The sequence below is a fragment of the Galeopterus variegatus genome, unplaced genomic scaffold (genome assembly GCF_000696425.1).
Source record: "Galeopterus variegatus unplaced genomic scaffold, G_variegatus-3.0.2 Scaffold325, whole genome shotgun sequence".
NCBI classification, from domain to species: domain Eukaryota; kingdom Metazoa; phylum Chordata; class Mammalia; order Dermoptera; family Cynocephalidae; genus Galeopterus; species Galeopterus variegatus.
The window spans coordinates 168,751-189,542 of record NW_007726436.1 but is presented as its reverse complement, the minus strand read 5'-3'; the positions used below and the strand labels follow the sequence as shown (position 1 = coordinate 189,542).

Sequence of the window (20,792 nt, the reverse complement as noted above, 5' to 3'; positions counted from 1 at the left end):
TTTTAAAAAAAAAAAAAAAAAAAAAAAAAAAAAAAAAAAAAAAAAAAAAAAAAAAAAAAGACTTCCCAATAGGATAAATCAATTCAGTTCACAGAAACCAAACTGAGTATGGTTATGGATAGCCCAGGCACCCAGGCCGCTATGCAAAAGCCCCCTGCGCACTGCCTCATTGGACCTGTTTCTTATCCTTCCTAAAGGTTCATAAATGCTGTGGAAAGAATCCTGGATTTGAGATGCAAAGACCCAGTTTCAGACACCCAGTTTTTGCCACCTCTTAGCTGTGTGACCTTAGGCAAACCACTTAACTTCTCTGGGCCTCATTTATAAAATGTAGAGTGTAGTGGTAAAAGCTTGGGCTTGGTCATCAGATCCTGGGTTTGAATTCTGGCTCCTCACCTGTCTATCTTGTGACTTTGGGCAAGTCAGTTTGCTTCTCTGTCCCTGCCTCTTGGATACCCAATCCTAGAATAGATGCTTGAGAATTGTGAGATAATATGGGCCCACAACCCCTTGTATGAAAATGCTGGGCCAAATGGAGTTCAGATTTCAGAATTTCTGTTATTTTTATAAAAGTAATATGGCATGCATACCATATGCTAGTTAACACCCACAGCAAAGGCAGTCTGTAATTAAATACACTAATATTAATACAGCAAAATATGACTATGCTAAGTAGGATAAATTCTATAAATAGCCTTCAAACAGTGCAGGTCAAATTTGCCACCAAAAAAGTTTACGTCAATGTTAGGGGGGAAAAAATAATAGGGCTTTTCGAGCCCTATGGATTTCAGAATTGTGGCTAAGTGGTGGTGCAAATGTACGTGTGAACTTCTAGTAGCAGTGCCTGCCACAGAGAAAGTGTTCAGTAAATGCCACCCTCATGATCTTCATATCTTTACTACCTATTTCACAGAGATGCTGTATGAATGTGAAAGTTCTCTTAACATTTTAAAGCAGCTTGCTCTTAGGTGGTTTTCATGGTCCATGGGAATAAACCTCTAGTGCTGGAATATAAGCAGCAGGAATGAGGAAGTAGTTGGGGGCGGGGGACAGGATGCTGTCTGGGGCCCCAAATCATTCCAAAAATAGTGAAGTACTTCACTCATACAGCCAGGCCTGGTTTAGGTCTTTCTTAGGATGGGCCCCAAAACTTCCTGATGCACTCTGAGCCCAATTCTCATTTCACGAGCAGGGACAGGCACATAGAGGTGCCTGAAATATTAGGTGCCTGAATTTAATGGGGAGTCTTACCCAGTGGTCTCTTATCAAAGGCCCAGATTGATGGCCTTTCTCATACAGAAAATCTCTCTGTGCTGGTATCTCTCTACCTCCAAGAAGATTCCCTCCTGCCTGAAAAGACAGTGGTGGCAGGTGAAGTGTTTTTAGTGTTGGTTTTATGGTTGCTCCCTGCCTTCCAGGAAAGCCGGAGGTTTGGGGTGTTTCCAACACCTTTGACCAGCAGGGGGCACGCAAGGCATTTAGGACAGGGGCTGGCTCTGGCGTGATAGTGAGCTGTCCCCACCCCATCCTGCCACCCTCACTGCAGTTGCCAGGACTGTTCACACCTGGATATGTGACTCCACAGTCACTGCTGGAGACTTGGCTCAAAGGCTGCCCACAAAAAGCAGCAGTGTGAGTGTGCTCACACTGGCTAAAAAAGCAACATCCAAAATATGTTCTCAGGAACTTTAGTCCTTCAAGGTGCTTGTTGAAAGAGGATTCTTTGTTCATATGAGTTTGGGGCTGCATACATTCTGCTCTTAGAGCTTCACATGGCACTACAGCATATTAAAGGCTCTAAGAGGTCCCGCAGTAAAGGAACTAACCTAGTATTTACTCAAGCTACGTTTCCTTCTAACTCAACAACTATTAATATCCGGCAGGTTACTCTGGGAAACACTGTTTAAGAAAATGGGGTCTAAGGGTTGCAAAGATGGTGGAATAAGATCCAGACCCCTGCAGACCAGCCTGGACCTCTCAGGCTTCCCCAGGGTGGGGGGCGTCCTCTCCCTCCACGTGCCCAGCCCCCAGGCTCCAGCCTACTCAGCTCGGCATCTGTTCTTTAAACTGAAGGCATCTGATCCCTTCCAGCTGCCTCTCCAGGTCTAGTCCCTGAGAAAAACTACTTCTTCCCCATCTGCCCCAGAAGTTCCTGGTCCCTTGTATGTTCCCCATGAATTACCTACAGTGCAGGCTTTGGGGGATTGGGGAAGCCATACCTCAGATGAGGTTACTCCTTTGACCCTCTCTGCCTAGGTGTATAGATTGTTGACAACCAGATTATGGGGTTCTTCCTTCCATAAGGCATTTATCCTATTTTGGAAGCCCATTTGAGTTTAAAAACAAACAAATAAAATCCTTTCAGATGCAAAGGAGTAAGTCAATAGTGGTGGAATCTGATAGGTCACAGGAACCTTCCCAGGATGCTTAAATCCCAGAAAGTGGTCACCACTTTCTCAGGAAACTACTAAACTGTGAGCCATGGAGCAGGAAGGTCCAGAAGCAACATGAAGATGACCATGGGAAAGCAAAGCTATTCCTTATGCAATATAGTTATTTGTCCCAACTCCTTCTCAACTTCCAGTTCTCCTTTCTCTGGGGACAATGAGAACTTCAATTACTAGTAAAGGATATGTGCACCGAAGAGAAAGGCAGTGCCTCAGTGACAGTCTGCAGGCTGCCCTGTTCCATCTTCACCGAGGGAAGAAGGGGCAGACTTTCCAGATGGGTGGAGGTCAAAGGCAGGGGGCACTGCTGCTGGCTCAAAACCGATGATCGCAGTTTGGCAGCCCCCCAAGGTCTCAGGGCAGACTCGGAGGAGGGGTGACTTTGGGAAGATGAGTCCTGGGGAGGACCGCTGCTCCAATGGCCATGGGGCCCATGACCCAGTAGCTGGCTAAAAATCTGAGTTTCCTGGATGTGGGAAGGCACAGTCAAGGGACAGTTTGCTGGGGGACTGTGATAGGGTTTGGGGATCATTCTTGGAGAGATAAGGTACCCAGGAGAATCCAGGGGGTTGGCCAGTGGTAAATTTCCCAAAGGGACCCCAGCTTGTGGCTGGACCCTCCTGGGCAAGGCAGCCAGAGAAAGTGGATCTTTATAGGCACCTCTCCTAGGAGGTGAGGGTTCACTTCTGCCCTCTGGCACTAGCCCCTGGAAGCTTCTGCCTAGCTGAGTCAGGTGGCCTGGTGGATCCAATAGTACCTTTTGTAATACTGAGTCCACAGCCTGGGACACTGCTCTAGTCAATTCTTTCCTCAGAATCTCCAGCAAAGCCTGTGCTCCAGAAGGAAGAAACCTGGGCTCCTCAGACTGGTGGTATTCAACCTCAGACACTTTGTGTTTTTCTGCCTCAGAGAGGTCCTTGCTGGAAACCTGGTGTTGGTCACTGTCCACAGCCCAGGAGCTAGGCCCACAGGCATTCCTCTGCTTTGCACTCAGAGGGCCTTTCTCCTTCTCAGAGACTCCTGGGCCCTGAGCTGTGTCCCTGGGCTCGGCAGCCTGCAAGATGTGCTCTTGCAGATGTCTCAGCTGTTGCTTCAGCAGGTAAAGTTGTTCCCTCACCCGAGGTGCCCCCTTCCTGTTGCCTTGGTCCCGGGCAGGGCCTGGCTTCAGGGTGCCCTGCTGCATGGGAAGGCACTGCTTCCTCTTCCGCTCCCGGACCTTCTCTGGGCAGCCTGGGCTGTCCCTGGCTCGGGCATTGCCTGGCTCCAGAGGGTTGGGGGAGAGACACATGCCTCGGATGATGGTCTCCACTCTGGCCCTCTTTGCCTGGATATGCTCATCCCAAAACCAGTTGGGATCAGCAAGGCTGGAGCTGGGGACCTGTCTCCAGGAAAAGGGGGAGTCTCTACTCGGCTCTCGGGGGCCTGGGCTTCTCTCACCTTCCATACAGGGTTCTTCCAGGTGGGAGTAGGTCCGGGACTGAGGAGAAAGCAAGATGGAATTTGGATCCATCCCCCGCTCCACAGGCACTTGCTCAGAGTTCCGTGAACAAGCCAAGGGCTTCAGGAATCCCTCCTCCTAACCCTCTCAGCTGGAGGTGCACCCAGATGAGCCGGGGCTCCTCCTCTGCACTTGGAAGGGTGAAAAAGCAGCCGTCACAGAGGAAGGATTCAGATTCTGGGATGCCAGGGCTTACAAACCTCCTGTGCAGACTCCTGAAATTAGAGACAGGAAGAAAACAGAACAGAGAAATATAAAAAAAGTAAAATAAACAACAAAGAAGAATAAAAAAGAAAACAGTATGTGTGCCTTTGAGCAGTGCTTTCAACTGGAATGTGCAAACGCATCATCACCTTTGGATCTTGTTAAAATGCATATTTCAATTTAGTAGATCTGGAGTGGGGGAGAGATTCTGCGTTACTTTAAATTTCATTTCTAATTGTACATGTTTAGGTCATACAATGTGATTTTCAATACATATTTACTTTATGTAATGATTAAATTAGGGCAATTAGCATATTCCTTATCAAACATTTATCATTTCCTTGTGATGAGAACATTCAAAAACCTCTCTTCTAGCTATTTCAAAATATATAATACAATATTGCTAACTCTACTCTTCCTACTATGTGATTGAAAACCAAAACTTATTCTTCCTATCTAACTGTGGCTTTGTATTCCTTGACTGATCTCTCACCATCTCCCCTGTCCCCAACCCCATTCTAGGGATCCTGCTTTTCTAACCAACTCCCAGGTGATGCTGATGCTGCTGGTCAGGACCCCATTTTGAGGAGATTCCTAAGGGTGACCCTCCAGGAAGAAAGATCTCCTGCCTGGGCACAATAATAAAATAATAATAATTATTATTATTATGGCAGCCAACAGAACAAGTGGCATTATGCCAAGAACTTTCCATCCACTACCTAATTTAATTCTCATAACAACTTTACAATGTTATCATTCCTTTTATCTACAAATGAGGAAACAGAGAAGTTAAGAAATTACCTCCCTAAAGTTATACAGCTAGTAAGTGGTAGGCTGGAGTCTGATTTATCTGATTCAGAGTGACTTTCTTAGTGACTAAGGGCAACAAAATCACCCAAGCACTTGGTAGAAATAGCAAATTCAGTAGTCCCAGCCAGACCAGAAAACTGCATTTGAAACAAGCAAACCAAAGTCTGAGAATCATTGCTGTTTGACCACCATGCTGTCTTCTGGAAGAATCAGATTGTGCATTCATTATTCAACTGTTTTATTTAACAACTATCTGTTGATTACCTACTTTGTGTCAGGCCTTCTTCTGGGCACAGTGGTGAACAAGATGGGCAGTCTGTTCTCATGGAGCTGGTAGTCTAGCGGGGAAGCAGAGAGTAAACAAACGAGTATATTTACAGGGTGCGATACCTGCTATGAAGAAAAAGCACAATAAGGGAAATTGGGGAGAGGGACTGGGAGGAAGAGGGAGCTATTTTAGGAAAGGCAGCCTAAAGCTGCTTTATTCCCACACAGTACCCAAGGACACGGTACTCTAACCAGGAGGCTTCTGACAGGTAAGAAGTAACTGGTAGCAGTATGAGGCAGTTGGAGTTTACAAAACATCCTTACCTGTTACCTCACTGCATCTCACACCAACCTTGAGAGTCGGTGTCATTCTCCCATTTTACAGTCGAGTAAACTGAGTCGCTGCAAGGCCAAGAGTAGCTCTCAGTTACCAAATCTGACCCCAGCCACACCTCAGCTGCCCCCTGAAGATGAAAAGACCTGCACAGGAGACCGACTCCCCAGTTTGCTGAGCCAATTCATCCTCTCCTGGAGGAGGTACATGATTTTTTCTTTTCCTCTACAAATTTCCATTCTCCTTTGTTTTTCTTACACAAATGCTGTCAGGAGAGAACTGACTTTCTTCTTCCCACTTTCATCCTAAAGCGTAACTGGAATTCTCTCAGCTCAGCTGCATGCAGCCGGTGGGTTCCAGGCCTGCCCTAGGGGTCTGCGGATGTGACCACAGCAGAGCACTCAACACACGTTCCGGCATTCTACCCTTGAGCAATGTCGTGCCCGCGGCCAGGGCAGAGGCTGGGGGGCAGTGGCAGTTGCAGTGCCATCATGGAGAAAATGCCACTGAAAGAAGGCTAGGTTCTCAGAATACTCAGAAGGTTCTTGACGGAAGTAAGACATTTGTAAATTACTAAAATAAAAATAGATGACTTGCCAAATTAATATAAATTTAAGAATTTGTTATTGCCACGATTATACCAACAGTTTAGGTGGTGTACCACTTGTAGGAGAGAGAAACATTGCTTCACTTTCTGTGATAATTTGATATGTTATTTGTGTAATATGAAAAAAAATTATTTTTAAAACAGATCTAATCTGATAAGCTTGACTATATCATGAAGCATATATTACCTGTTTTCTAACTAATAATGATCATTAAACTGGTAGAGTTGACATTTTAAGCAAGAGGGATGGTACAACAATGATACAATCTATGTATTTTCAGTTATGTAGCTTCTGAAAAGAAGAGGAGGTTGCTTGTGGTTATTCTGACTGCTTACTGCACACTTGCTGCTTAAACTCAGCATTTTCAAACCCCACCTCTGTAGCTGCCCCTTCAACTCTGCTTCACCCCTCACATGAGGGTACTTCCAAAAGTTCATGGAAAGATTCGTATTATCTTTTAATTCTGTTTTTTCATGAGTGTTTTGAAGTATCCTTGTACTACCTGTACTGTTGCTAGAGCTGGAAGCTGGGGAGTCTTTGACTCCTGCCTGACTTCTCACCCTCAGCACTGACTTGCTCACCATGGCTGATAATTCATGGCAAAAATGGCTCGGAACTGCATTCCAACATGCCTTTCCCATCACCACTGTCCTAATTCAGCACCTCATAATTTTTCACCTGAACAACAACTTCATTACCTCATAACTGGTTCCCCATCTTCTAGCTTCTCCTCGCTGTCATCTTCCTCTACATTCATTCATTTATTCAACAAACATGGATTGAGTGCTGACAGCAGACAAAATCATCTGCCCGTGTGGAGCTAGCGTTGATGCAGAGGGAGGCAGATATAATAACATACTAAGTAAGACATGCAGGGCCATTATGTAGGATCTTGCTGCCCTTACAAAAAGTTGGCCTTGACTCTGAGATAGATGAGGACCCATTTGAGGGTTATAAGCAATATGACCCAACTTAGTTTTATTTTATTTTTTTTAAAGGATCATTCTTTACTGGGTCTGGAATAGACTCAGGAGTGGGGGACAAGGGATGAAACAAGGAGACTGTTTAGGAGACTATTGCCTTAATCTAGGTGAGAGATGATGATGGCTTGGACCAGGAATGTAGCAATGGAAGTGGGAAGTCGTGTTGTATCCCGGGTATATTGAAGTTGGAGCTAATGGGATTTGCTAACAGATTGAATATGGGGTGAAAGAAATGAAGAACCGTCATTGATGACTCCAGAGGTTTTGGCCTGAGTGACTGGAAGCTTGGAGTTGTGTGAACTGAGATGGGGAAAACTGCAGAAGGAGCAGATTTGGGGGAAAATATTGGGAGGTCAGTTTTGGACATGTTAAATGTAAGATAACTGTTAGACATCTAAATGAAGATATTGAGAAAGCAGTTGGATAAATAAGCCAGGGGGTTTTGGGGGGAGGTCTGGGCTAGAAATATAAAATTGAGGATGGTCAGTATGTAGCTGGGTGAGCTCACCAAGGGAGTGAATGTAGACAGAAGAGGGCCAAGGTCCGAGTCCTGGGACATAGTGACATGGGGAGGCTGGGGGCCAAGGGGGTCAACCAAGGCAACTGAGAAGGAGTAGTCAGTGAGGTAGGAAGAAACCCAGGGGTAGGTGTGTGAGGTCCGGGGAGCCAAGTGAAGAAAGTGTTTCTAGGAGGAGGGAAAGGCCAAGTCACATAGGAATTGTGAATTGACCATTTGAGTTAGTGACGTGGAGCTATTAAGGATCTCAAGCAGCAGCTTGGGTGCAGTGGAGGGAGAAAAAGCCTGAATGGAGCAGATTCAACGGAGAGGAGAAGGGGAACCGGGGACATTGAATATGACAATTCTTTCAAGGAGTTTTGTAAAGAGGAGAGAAATTGGACAGTGGCTCAAAAGGGAAAGTGGGGTTGAGAGAAGGTTTTTCAATATAGGAGGAATAACATCATATTTATAGGCTAATGACAGTGATGCCACAGAAAGATAAAATCAGTTACTGTAGGCAAGAGGGAGATAATTTTTGGAGGCATGTCCTCAGGTAGGAAGGAGGAGATGAGATCTAGTGCATACGTGCAGGGATTGACTTTGGACAGGAGAGCAGTCAGGTGGCGGACGGAGAGTCGGTGTATGTACAGGTGTAGGCAGGTGGGTAAATGCAGTGTTGGGAGCCGGTGGAAGTTTCTGTTTCATTGTTTCCTCTTCTCAATGACATTGGCATTGGCATTCGTTCTCTATAACATGGGTCTGCATATGCCCCTCCATGGAATCAAAGCCTTTGCTAGCTTCCTGTTGACTATAAGGATCAAATGTCTCCGCTCCTCATAAACATGGTTTTGATCTAACTTCTCTGGAGGCATTACCCTCGACATTTGCCTGTGTTAAGCTGTCCTGGACTATGTGGTCCCTGAGCAGGCCAAGCTAGTTCAAGCCCGTGTCTTTGCTCCTACTGTAGTCTTGGCTCGAACAGCCCTTCTCCCACTTTTCCACTGACAAACCCCTACTTCTCTCTCAAAATCTCACTAAAATGTCACTGCTTCTCTGAATTAACATCACATCTTCCCCTTTAGACTGGGAGCTCCCTCTTTGTGTCCCCAAGTAGTGCCTGACTGCCAATTGTCACCAAATAGATGTTTGCTGATTTAGTTGAATAAATTGTTCCATGGACATTTCATTAATACTAAATTTTCTCTCCTCAAAAGAGGTACTTTATTTCAGATCCCTCCAGCACCTGGCACAGAGCCTTGAGCATGGAACATAATCAATACAAACGTACATACATACAAATTAGAAGAGCATAGAACTGCCAACTCTAACAAATCTCCCTTCTGGGTTATAGAAGGTATTGTTTCTGAGGTTCTGTGTAGTCTGTGTGCTCTAGAAGGCAGAACTACTAGGGTAAGAGACGGGGACAATATGTTTAATGAAGCAACAATGAGCAGAAAGATCTTGAGGTCAGAAACTGGAAATCCAGCTAGACTCCACTGTGGTCTGATGCCCAGAGATGTTTACGCCCATACAATCATGGAAACTCTGCATCTGGGCTGCTGAGAAACAGGAAACCTCTTTGCTGAGGCCAGCGTACTGCCAAAAGCCCTTTATCTGGGTGAGCCTGCGTGATGTAGCAATGCTTTCTGTTTGAAAATTAACTAGCAGCACTCTCATATTCACTGATAGAAGTAGCAATGGTCACAACCTTTAAAAATAGCTTTATTGCTTTTCTTAGATTATGAAAGTGATGCAGGACCATTTTACTTTCCAAAGATAGAAATGTATTAAGAGGAAAAGGAAGACACCTACAATGCTGCCTCCCAGAGAAAACCACAGTTAACATTTTGGTGTTCATTATTTTTTCCAAACTCTTTTCTCTGTGTTCAGAGAAATTTACATAATTTCTTAAAATTACATAAATTTTTAAAAAATAAAAATGGTATTATAGATACATAGTTGTATAGCCTCCTTTTTTCTCTTTCATGCCAGTGAATATCAATCTGCAGCAACATTGTGAGAGCTGATAATATTTCATTGTAGAGATCTGCCATAATTTATTTAATAAATTCCCTTTTAATAGATTTCTTTCCATATTTTCCCTATTACAGTAGTATAGACAATATAGTATGGAGTTTGAGAGCAGGGACCCCGAAGTCAGACTGCCTCTATTTGAATCCCTAGAGGCACTTAACTAGCTTTGTGACCTCTCTGTACCTCAGTTTTCTCATCAGTAAAATGGGAATAACCATAATACCTACTATTATTGTAGGGTTGTTATGAGTATCTAATGAGCTGACATATGTCATGTTTTTAGAACAATTCCTGGCACACAATAATTGCTGATACGTGTTAGCAGTTGTGTTTATGAATAATATTGAGATTAACGCTCCTACATATATCTTTGGGGACTACATTTTTTGAAGTGGAAATATTGGGTCAAAGACTAAGTTTATGTTAAACTTTTATACTTCTTCCCTAACTGCCCTCCAGAAATGTACCAACTGATTGGGGTAAAGATGAGGGACTGGAGGAGAACTTTCAATTTTTACACTGTATATTTCTGTATTAATTGAATTTTCACAAGAGTGTATTCATGGGTTACTTGTATATATATACTTTTAAATTGCCAATTTGCTCTCCTACCAATATATCTAAAAAAGAACACATATCCCCTTATCTTAATTTTTTCTGGTGAGGGGGCAGCTGTCTGGTACAGGGATCTGAACCTGTGACCTTGGTATTATAAGGATGCTCTCTAAACAACTGAGCGAACTGGCCAGCCCATCCCCTTATCTTTATCAACAGTGGGCCTTGTCTTTTAAATCTTTGCCAACATGGTGGGTGAAAATGTTACCTTCTCATTTATATTTCTTTGATTCTCAGTAATCTCACTCATTTTTCATGTGTATTTCAGAAAATATTTATGTGGTATATATTAAGACACCTTAAAATATTTATACCAAGGCCGGCCCGTGGCTCACTTGGTAGAGTGTGGTGCTGATAACACCAAGGCCACGGGTTTGCATCCTATATAGGGATGGCCGGTTTGCTCACTGGCTGAGCGTGGTGCTGACAACACCAAGCCAAGGGTTGAGATCCCCTTACCGGTCATCTTTAAAAAAAAAATATATATATATAATATTTTCAATGATTCTATGTCTATGAAGTTAAGTGAAAAAAATGATGGTTATACCTATGACTTTATGTCAAAGATCATCATCCCAGTATTATTTACAAGGATAGGGACCATTTAAATAAATCATAGAGTATGGTATCATCTACATGATGCTATATTATGCAACCATTTAAAAAACTCATGTTTAAGCAGAGTTTTTGCAAGCTTATTTTATAATAACTGTGGAGTAAGAGAAAATTAGATATTAAAATACAAAGAAAACAGATGAGAAAGAAATACATCAAAATGTTATCAATAGTTGTTTATGGGTGATGGAACCATTGGTATTTTTTTCTCTATTTCTTCTTTTCACTTTTCAGTATTTTCCATATTTTCAATGGATATGTTTTCACTTTTGTAGTTTAAAAAAAAAGGCAATCCTTGCTTTTGTTAATTAAAAATTTGCATTTATGGGGGAGGCTATGCATGTTGGGGATATATGGGAAATCTCTCCTTTCCATTCAATTTTTCTGTGAACCTAAAACTGCTCTAAAAAATACAGTCTATTTAAAAACTAACACACACACACACACAACAACATCTTGTAATTTCTCTCACTGACTCTTTTCCAGATATACACTCCTGGGAACCAGACATAAAAAAGCCCAATTGGAGAAGCACACTTAGCTATAAACATAAGCACAGAACTCAGGGTTAGTAAGATAACTGCAAAGTTATGTGGGATTTTCTAGCTAGAAAGTGTAAAATGAGGGTGAGGTTGAATTTCAAGTAAATAATGGGCATAAGAGAAAAGCTGTGTGTTGTCTCCTTTCAGCTGTAGTGTTAGAGCCCATGAGCATGAGCTGAAAAAGGATAGCCAGTGTCTGCAGGAACGTTGACTGCACAGATCACCTCCTAACCTGGTAGCCCTCTGCCTGGGAGCCTGTGCCCTTCCGTGGGAGATCCCTGGAGAGCTCCCAAAGCTCTGCCCTAGTTGGGCAAAGGGCAAGAGCTGCCCACAGGCCCAGCTGAGATGAGACCAGCAGCTCACAGGCTGTGTCTCCCCTTCCACGGCATGTACACATTCAGGAAGCAGCAAGCACCTCTGACACACTCCAGCTGGGGCATAGAGAACTGATCAATAAAGCAAGGTGGGCAATGGGGAGTCCTTAGATAAAAGGCACCTTATGAAGCCTAAGAGAAGTTAACTCATTCTCATCACTGTCATTGAAGCTCGATCCAGATTTATACAAGAAGGTCAACTGATAGTTCCTTGATAAAGTTCCTGCTAGGTTTTTCTTGGGAAACTTAGTGTTTTTCTTTGCAGTATTTTGTTCGTTTATTTCTAGATTCAGTTGGATTCCAACTGGACCAGCTTTCTGCCCAGTAGATGACCACCCACAACATAGTTGGAGAAATATGGAGGAAAATGCCTTATTCTGAAACAGCCCCTCCTATGCAGATGTCATGAGATCTAAGGGCTCACAACTGGTGTTTCATAATAATGATCACATAATCACAGTTATATATGAATACATTTTTGTCTCACCTACACTATCACTAAAGAGCCTTCCATCCAAATACTTACCAGACCCAGTTAACTTTAGCTCCAGTGTAAGACTTGTTCAGGGTAGCACATTTCAGTCATACAACATTTTTATACTTTACTAAGTAAGGTGTTTGCATATACAACCTCATCTCTGTTTCTTTCTCTAAGTTGAGAGGCCCCCTACATTGTCTCCATTCTGCTGTGGGCCGGGGGTCACCCCACCCATCTTTGGTCCAGCCCGGAGCAGCTCTCCCTGCTGCACTGGCTGATGGTGGCAGTGGAGAGAGGGGGTCAGACTGATGGGCCCAGGCCACACCGCCCTGTCCATTGACAGACAGACACAACCAGGTCAGAAGCCCTGGTTGTCATAGCCCTGGTGGCTGTGAACTATGGAATGATCTACTGAAAGTTAGGCCGATGTCAGAATCTCTAGCTCTTATGTGATCTTATGCAAGTTCACGTTGCCTCTATCCCTGTTCAGAAGCCCTGGTTGTCATAGCCCTGGTGGCTGTGAACTATGGAATGATCTACTGAAAGTTGGGCCGATGTCAGAATCTCTAGCTCTTATGTGATCTTATGCAAGTTCACGTTGCCTCTATCCCTGTTCAGTTTCTCTGTCTGTAAAGTGGGGCTGATAACAGTCCGTCTCCTAGGATTGTGGTAAGGATCACATGTGATAAAACGTGCCAAGGGCTCTGCACTCTCTGGCACTGATAATAGTCACTCCTTAAATTGCAGTGTCTTTTCATCTTATGATGGGTTCGGGAGGCCCCACAGCCCTAGAACTCTAGCACTGCAAGAGGCTTAGGGAGCATCTAGTACAGTGACTGGTTTCCAGACTTTTAGATTTCAACCATTAATAAAATGAAAAGAAAAAATGTCGGACCAGCTCGAGAGTTGCCGACATTTTAACTTGCAGGTTAGGGCATAAAAAATAAGGATACAGAAGACTACAATCTACTATAATTTTTAAAAGAAAAGAATCTTAACTAGCCAGTTTACAAAAAAAGGGGGGCGGGGAGAGCATAACATGCAAAAAAATTAGCTTTGTGAAAACTCTTTACACTGTCTTTTCTTATTTATCTGAAAACATCACAGGCCAGTGTTAGTGATCCTTGGGTCTTTGTGGCATGCCCTCGCTTATGGATGAGGAAACAGAAGCCCAGAGAGGTGAAGTGACATGCTCAAGGTCACACAGTGGCTGTGATGCTTCATTGCTATGTAGGAAAACACTCCTGGACATCAGAGATCCTATCCTGTGGCTGTACAGGTGCCTGGGCTGGGATTTAGGAGGTCTGGGCACTATTGCCAGCCTTTTGCACTGGAGCTGCACTTGCAGCTTTTCTAAAATGGGGTTGATAATCTCTCCCCTGCCCAGGACTGGTGTGAGAACCTAATGAAAGAAGAGCTTCGAAAGGGCTCCAGAGATGCATACCTCTATTATGGAGCGAGGTATTAGGAATTGAAATGTCTCCATGTCTGTAATTTCCTTGGAAGTATTTCAGCCAACAGAAATAGAGGAAGCAAATATGGCAATATATTAACAATGGTTAAATCCAGGTGATAGGTATAGGGATGGGTATTATAATGCTAGTCTCTCCAATTTTCTGCACACTTGAAAATTTTCATAACAAACATTCCGTGATTAAAAAAAAAAGTATTCTGGCAAGGTAAATGGAAGGGATAGTATTACTCACGAAGAAGTGCTCAGAGGGGTCCGAGTCCTGGACTCTGCACCAGGTGGGGCCCGCCACCCTAGGAGATGGAGCAGCCCACTCTTCAGCAGTCTTGGGCAGACAGAGCCATGGTCAGGAAGTGATTTTGGTTTCCCTGCTTCCTCCCCATGCAGGCCTGATGCCCCTGGCTGGGTGAAGGGAGCCTCCCGCCCCTTCTCAGTGCAAGACACTATCTGACAGACCCAGCCCTGCTGCAGCCACTGACTCTGGGGACAGTGGGGACTGCTGAGCGCAGCCAATCGTCAAGGGGGGGCTTATGAATATGCAAATAGAGGCCAGAGCTGGTTGGCTGCACCCCTGCAATTTCCCACCTCTACCCCAACTCAGGTGCCCTGAAAAGCCAGCTCAGAGAGGACCTTTCTGAAATGCCATCTGTTCTGTCCTTGCCTAAGAACCCACAGAGCCTCTTGAAAATTTGGGGAATGAATTCCCTAGCTTCTCCCATTGTTCTGCCTCTAGCGGGGAGTTCCTGAGCTCTACTTCCAAATTCCCCAGCAAGGCAGCTCCAATGTGAACGTCTTTCTCCCTGTCCTTCAGCATCTTGAGGAGACTGGAATCACACAGCATCAAAATATGGCATCTCAGATCTGCAGGAAGGAGAGGCTGTGTGGACTCTTCCTCCAGCAGAAGTCACAATGCTGTTGGGGAGGTGGTTGGTGGGCCAAAAGTGCCCATCCCTGACAAAGCTGGGGAGGACTCACCGGCCAAATCCATTTATCCCCAAATAGCCCCCAAATTTTGCTATCTTCTCCTCCTTCGGCTTGGGAAATGGAATGAATGTTGTGTAACACAGCAACGAAAATCAATGAACTACAGCTCAACTTGTCAACATGGATACATCCTGAAAACATAATATCGAGTGAAACAAGTTAAGTCACAGGATGATACAGGCACTGTGATTCCATTTCTGTTAGATTCAAGAATAGGAAAAAAAAAAAAAAAACCCACCCCAAAACAAAACAAAATTCTCTATTTTCACTGTATATTTATCTATCCATTATTTTAAATTACAACTGAATGGAGAAATAGATAAAATCTAAGCATCATAGATAATACAGAGTGAATATAGGGCTTAGTCCCTATTTTAAGGAGCCCAGAGATGAAAGGATAGGCTACAGCCCCATCTACCATTTGATCAATAAAATTCATGAATACATCAGCAAGGTTACGAGCATATGCTTCAGACCACACATACGAATACTCGGGGGAAAAGAATGCTGTGTGTATTATTCAAAGTGAGCTGCCCACTCTGGTGTTTTCTATTAACTGAGCCACTTAATCCTTTCTAAAAACACAAATTTCTTTTCTTATATAATTTGAAAGTAAATACATCTTTTTCTCAATTTAAAAAACAGGCAAAAATGTGTATAGTTTAGGATACATGGGATCTAAGAGCTCACAACTGGTGTTTCATAATAATGACCACTTAGTCACATTTATATATGAAACATTTTTGTCTCACCTACAGTATCACTGAATAGCTTCCGGTCCAAATACTTACCAGACCCAGTTAACTTTAGCTGCCAATATACGATTTGTTCAGGGTAGCACATCTGAAAGTCATACAACATTCTTACACTTTACTAAGGTGTTTGCATATACAACCTCATCTCTTTTCTTTGTCCAAGTTAAGAGGCCCCCTGCATTGTCCCCATTCTGCTGTGGGCCAGAGGCTGCCATGTTCATCTCTGGTCCAGCCCTGAGCAGCTCTCCCTGCTGCACTGGCTGATGGTGGCAGTGGGGAGAGAGGGTCAGACTGATGAGCCCAGGCCACACCACCCTGTGCATTGACAGACATAGATACAACTGAGTCAGAAGCCCTGGTTGTCATAGCCCCGGTGGCTGTGAACTATGGAATGATCTACCAAATGTTAGACCTAGTTTGGAACTGCTAGCTCTTCCATGACCTAACACAAGTTAACCCTGTTGTTCCTCCCTATCGTTTCTCCATCTATAAAATTGAAGCTATAATGAAAACAAGGGGATGGCTAATATACATGTATTAGTCCATTTCTGTTGCTTATAACAAAACATGTGGAACTGGGTAATTTGTAAGAAAATGAAATTTATTGCTTACAGTTTTGGAGGTTAGGAAGTTCAGAGTCCAAGGAACACATCTGGTGAAGGCCATGTTGGTGGTGACAGTGACACAGGGTTCTCACATGGCAGAATGGCAGAGCAGAGAGAGCGAGACTAACCTCCTCATTCACTCTCCTTTCAAAGCCCTCAGAACCACTCCCATTATTCCAAGAATGGATCAATCCATTCAGGAAGGTGCAGTCCTCACAATCTAATCACCTCTCCAAGGCCCCACTGTTCAACTGCCACAGTAGGATTTCCCACCCTCTTAACACTGTCACTATGGGGACCAAGCCTCCAACACATTAAACTTTGGGGGGACACAATTCAATCCATAATAGTCTTCCCCTGACCCCCAAAGTTCATGTCCTTGTTGCAGGTAAATGCATTCATTTCATCCCCAAAGTCTTAACTTGTTTCAACTCAAAAGTCCAAAATTCAAAGTCCCATCTGTGAAATCAAAACAAGTTATCTGCTTCCAAGATACAATAGTAGGACAAACATAGGGTACATATTCCCATTCCAAAAGGGAAAAATAGGGGGCCGGCCCATGGCTCACTCGGGAGAGTGTGGTGCTGATAACACCAAGGCCACAGGTTCGGATCCTATATAGGGATGGCTGGTTCGCTCACTGGCTGAACATGGTGCTGACAACACCAAGCCAAGGGTTAAGATCCCCTTACTGGTCGTCTTTTTTGAAAAAAAAAAGTGGGGGTGGAATAGGCCAAAAGAAAGAGGTAACAGGTCTCAAACAAGTCCAAAACCCAGCAGGACAGGCATCAAATCTTAAAGCTGGTGAATCATGTACCTTGAGTCCATGTTCAATGTCCTCTGCATGCTGGTGTGGGGGTTGGGTTCCCAAGTCCTCTCCAGCAGCTCCACTCCTATGACTTTACTGGTCTCTGGCCATGCTTTAACTCTTGAAAGTTGGCATTGTACATTTGTAGCTCCACAATTCTGGGGTCTCACTCCCACAGGCATGGTGCTGATGGGGTTTTTCTGCTGCAACTCTGACCCCACTTTTCTGCTTGGCATTGCTCTAATGAAGGCTCTATACAGTGACTCCACCCCTGTGACAGGTCTTTTCCTGGGTATGCAGGCTTTTCCATATATCCTTTGAAATTTTGGGGTCAGTGGGGAGGCTTCCAAGCCTCCACAGCTCTGGCATTCTGTGAGCTGGCAAACTTATCATCACAAGGACACCACCAAGGCTTCTTGTACTTTCCAAAGCTGTAGGTCCAGTCACAGCTGAGGTCAATTTAGCCACAGCTGGAACAGCCAAAGCAGCGGGGATGCTGGTGTGGAGAGCAGCATCCCAAGGTGACTCTGGGCAGCAAGCCTGCGGAGGGTGTCTCAGGCCTGTGCCCCAAGACCACTCTGTTTCCTTAGGCCTCTGGGTTTGTAATGGTAGATGCAGCCTCCAAGATCTCTGAAATGCCTTCAAGGTCTTTTTTCCCTTCTCTTGATAATCCCTTTCTTTTGTACTAATCTCCTTAGCAAAGGGTCTCTAGGCTACACCCTTGTTTTCATGACCAGGCTGAAAGTTTTCCAATTGTTTGCCCTCTGCTTTCTTTTGAATTATAAATTCTGGCTTCACATTATGGCTTTTCTGCCATAACTCTGCACAAGCTGTTGCAAGTAGCCATGCAACTTCCTGAATGCTTTGCTGCTTAGAAATTTCTTCCACCAAATACCCTGGGTCAGCACCTTAAAGTTCCACATTCCATAAAACTTTTCGGCACAAACAGAATGCAGCCAGATTCCTTGCAAGTTCATAGCAAGGGCAATCTTTGCCCTAGTTCCCAAAAAGTCCCTTCTCATTTACATCTGAGATCTCAGAATGGTCTTCGCTGTCCATATTTCTATTAGGACATTCTGCTCACCACCACATAACCAGTCTCTAAGAAGTTCCAACCTTTCATTCATCTTTGTCTTCTTCTAAGTCCTCTAAACTCCTCCAAATTTTGTCCAACACGCGGTTCCAAAGCCATTTCCACATTTTCAAGTATTTGTTATAAACGACCCACTTCTGGTACCAATTTTCTGTATTAGTGCATTTCTTTGCTTATAACTCAATACATGGAACTAGGTAATTTGTAAGAAAATGAAATTTATTGCCTACAGTTTTGGAGACTGGAAAGTCCGAAGTCCAGGGAACACATTGGTGAAAGCCTTGTTGGTGGTGACAGTGACACAGGGTTCTCTTATGGCAGAACGGTGGAGCAGAGAGTGAGACTAACCTTCTCATTCACTCTCCTTTTAAAGCCCTCAGAACCACTCCCATTATCCAGGAATGGATTGGTCCATTCACAGGGTACAGTCCTCACAATGTAATCACCTCTCCAAGGCCCCACCTTTCAACTACCACAATAGGATTTTCCACCCTCTTAACACTGTCACAGTGGGGACCAAGCCTCCAACATATTAAACTTTGGGGGGACACAATTCAATCCATAATAATATAATTCAGTACAGTAGTGGTTAACTGGGGATGATGATTGAGGATGGCCACATAGGGTTTTTCCATTCCTTAAAATGGGTAGCATCTATGGGTATTCCTTTTATTATTTTTCTTTAAATCATGCACATAGATTTATACACCTTTTTGAATATATATTTAACAATAAAAATGTTTTTTAAAAATTATCTTTTGAATCCTGTCACAACTTATATTAATAAACTCTTGTCCCAATAGATGATGGATGCTGTGTCCTGGGAGGCTCTAAATGCAGAAAAGGGCACTAGCTTATTAGGTTACCCTTGGACTCTATGGAAGCTCATATGTGAATCTAAAGGAAATTAATTTCAACCTTTATCCTGAGAGGGACTTTGCATGCTACCATGCACGTGTGTGTGTGTGTGTGTGTGTGTGTGTGTGTGGTGTCTAAGGCTGTAAAATCTAATATTAACTTGGGTGATCACTAAGACTCCAGGAGAAATGCTTTGTCACACTATAACCAGGCTCTCTCACACTATAACTTCTAAACCTTATACAAGAATCTCAAAAATTAATGATTAAAACTGAAAGAATTAAGTAGCTTTCCAAGAAATATTAACAGCAACCCTGGCAAGAGATTGCCATAGCTCCTGATTATTGTTCTTGGACTCTTCAGCTGTGTCTAGCAATGCTGTAAGCACAGAAGTATTTAATCATTCCACAAATATTTATTGAGTACCTAAAGTGTATCAGACACTGCATCATGTGCAGAGGATTTAGTTTTCCTAAATAGAGAGTAGTTTCTTTTTCTCCTGCTGTGAGGCCCAATAGAGGAAGCAGACAGGTAAACAGGACATTACAACACAATGCAATGTAGAGTAATGACACAATGCTTTAGAAGCTTAGAAAAAGATCTGCTAACTCTGCCAAAGGGGATTAGGTAGGGATTCAGAAAGACTTAAAGGATGATTAGGAGTCCCTAGGCAGACAGGAGGAGGGAACAGCCCATGCAAAGATGTGAAGTAGTGAAATAGCACATTGGAGCCAGTATTGTGTTATGACTGAAGCTTAAGATCTATGAGAATGGGGGAAGAAGATCAGAACATAGTCAGAAACCAGATTATTCCCTGGTTAAATTGGGGAGTTTGAACTTTATCCTACAGACAGGGAGAAGCAATTGAAAGACTTTAAGCAGGAGAGTGCCAGGATTAGGTTTGCATTTCAGAAGGATCTTTGGCACAGGTGTGAAGGATAGGCTAGAGAAAGTGAGCATGGACAGTCAGGACTGCTCAGGAAGCTTATAAAATAACCCAGGTGAAGGATGCTGAGGACTTGCTCATAGGCAGCAGCAGGACGCAGATGTCTTCTGTATTTCTAGTTAGGGCTTCTGTGCATTCTCCAGAAAGAATTCCAGTGGCAGTGTTTTCAGGGTTTGGGTGAGTGAAGGCACTGTAAAGATCCTGAGGACCAGGTGACTCAGGTAAAGAAACCAACATGAACTGGTACCAGGTGATCATTCATTCGTTATTAATTCAGCCTTAGGTTTATAGAACACCTTTTCTATTAGGAAGGTGAGCTCTAAAGGTGAATACTCAGGGGCTGAGGACTTAAGGGGAAGGAGCAGTTAAGAAGGGGGAGGGGATGCTATGTGCTTTCAATTCAAAGCAGCTTGCAGAATGGTATGCTCAGAGGTGGGAGGGCCAAATTCAGCCCACAAATATTTATTGAGAACCTTACCTGTGTCAGTCTGTTGTAGGTGCTGGGGATACAGCAGTGAATAAGACAGAATAGGAACTCCACATTAGGAGTTTATATTCTAGGGGTAGGGTGACAAAGGAACTACTTCCAAAATGCACAGGGTGTGGGGGAAACAATTTGTTTGACTGGAGAGAGTTTTCGTAGAGAGGGGTGAAGATCAGATACTGCAGAAGTAAGGGTAGTTGGTGAAGATCTTCGGCTCCTAAAAGGGGAATGAGAACCCTTTAAAGGTTCCTTGGGACTCTGGTTCTTTGTTTTGGGGTTAGGAAGACGGGGAAGTGACAAATCCATTTTTTTTTTTTAAATAGTTGAGGAACCTGAGGCTCAGAGAGGCAATGTCAGCTGCCCGAGGCCACACAAGGGTAAGATCAGGCACGCATGTCTGCCAAGGTCCGAGTTCAAAGCCCGTGCCCGTCTTTCGCTCTCTCCGTGCCGCAAAAGCGGAATGGCGCGGTGCCCCGGGAT

At 43.8% G+C, this 20,792-nt stretch overlaps 1 protein-coding gene across 2 annotated transcripts in view; it reads right to left on the bottom strand.

The window, feature by feature from the left end:
• PROX2 (prospero homeobox 2) overlaps positions 1-3,957 on the bottom strand; it is an 8,809-nt gene extending 4,852 nt beyond the window's left edge. The window contains exon 1 of one of the 2 annotated variants that reach the window (XR_550135.1): positions 3,205-3,288. Coding sequence is in view for 1 of the 2 variants with exons in the window: in XM_008567509.1 (XP_008565731.1) it covers positions 3,205-3,957 (753 nt within the window). In the remaining variant the exon portion in view is untranslated. Of the gene's footprint in view, positions 1-3,204 lie in introns of both variants that reach the window. The other variant, XM_008567509.1, reaches the window with a different exon arrangement.
• Positions 3,958-20,792: the final 16,835 nt, after the last annotated feature.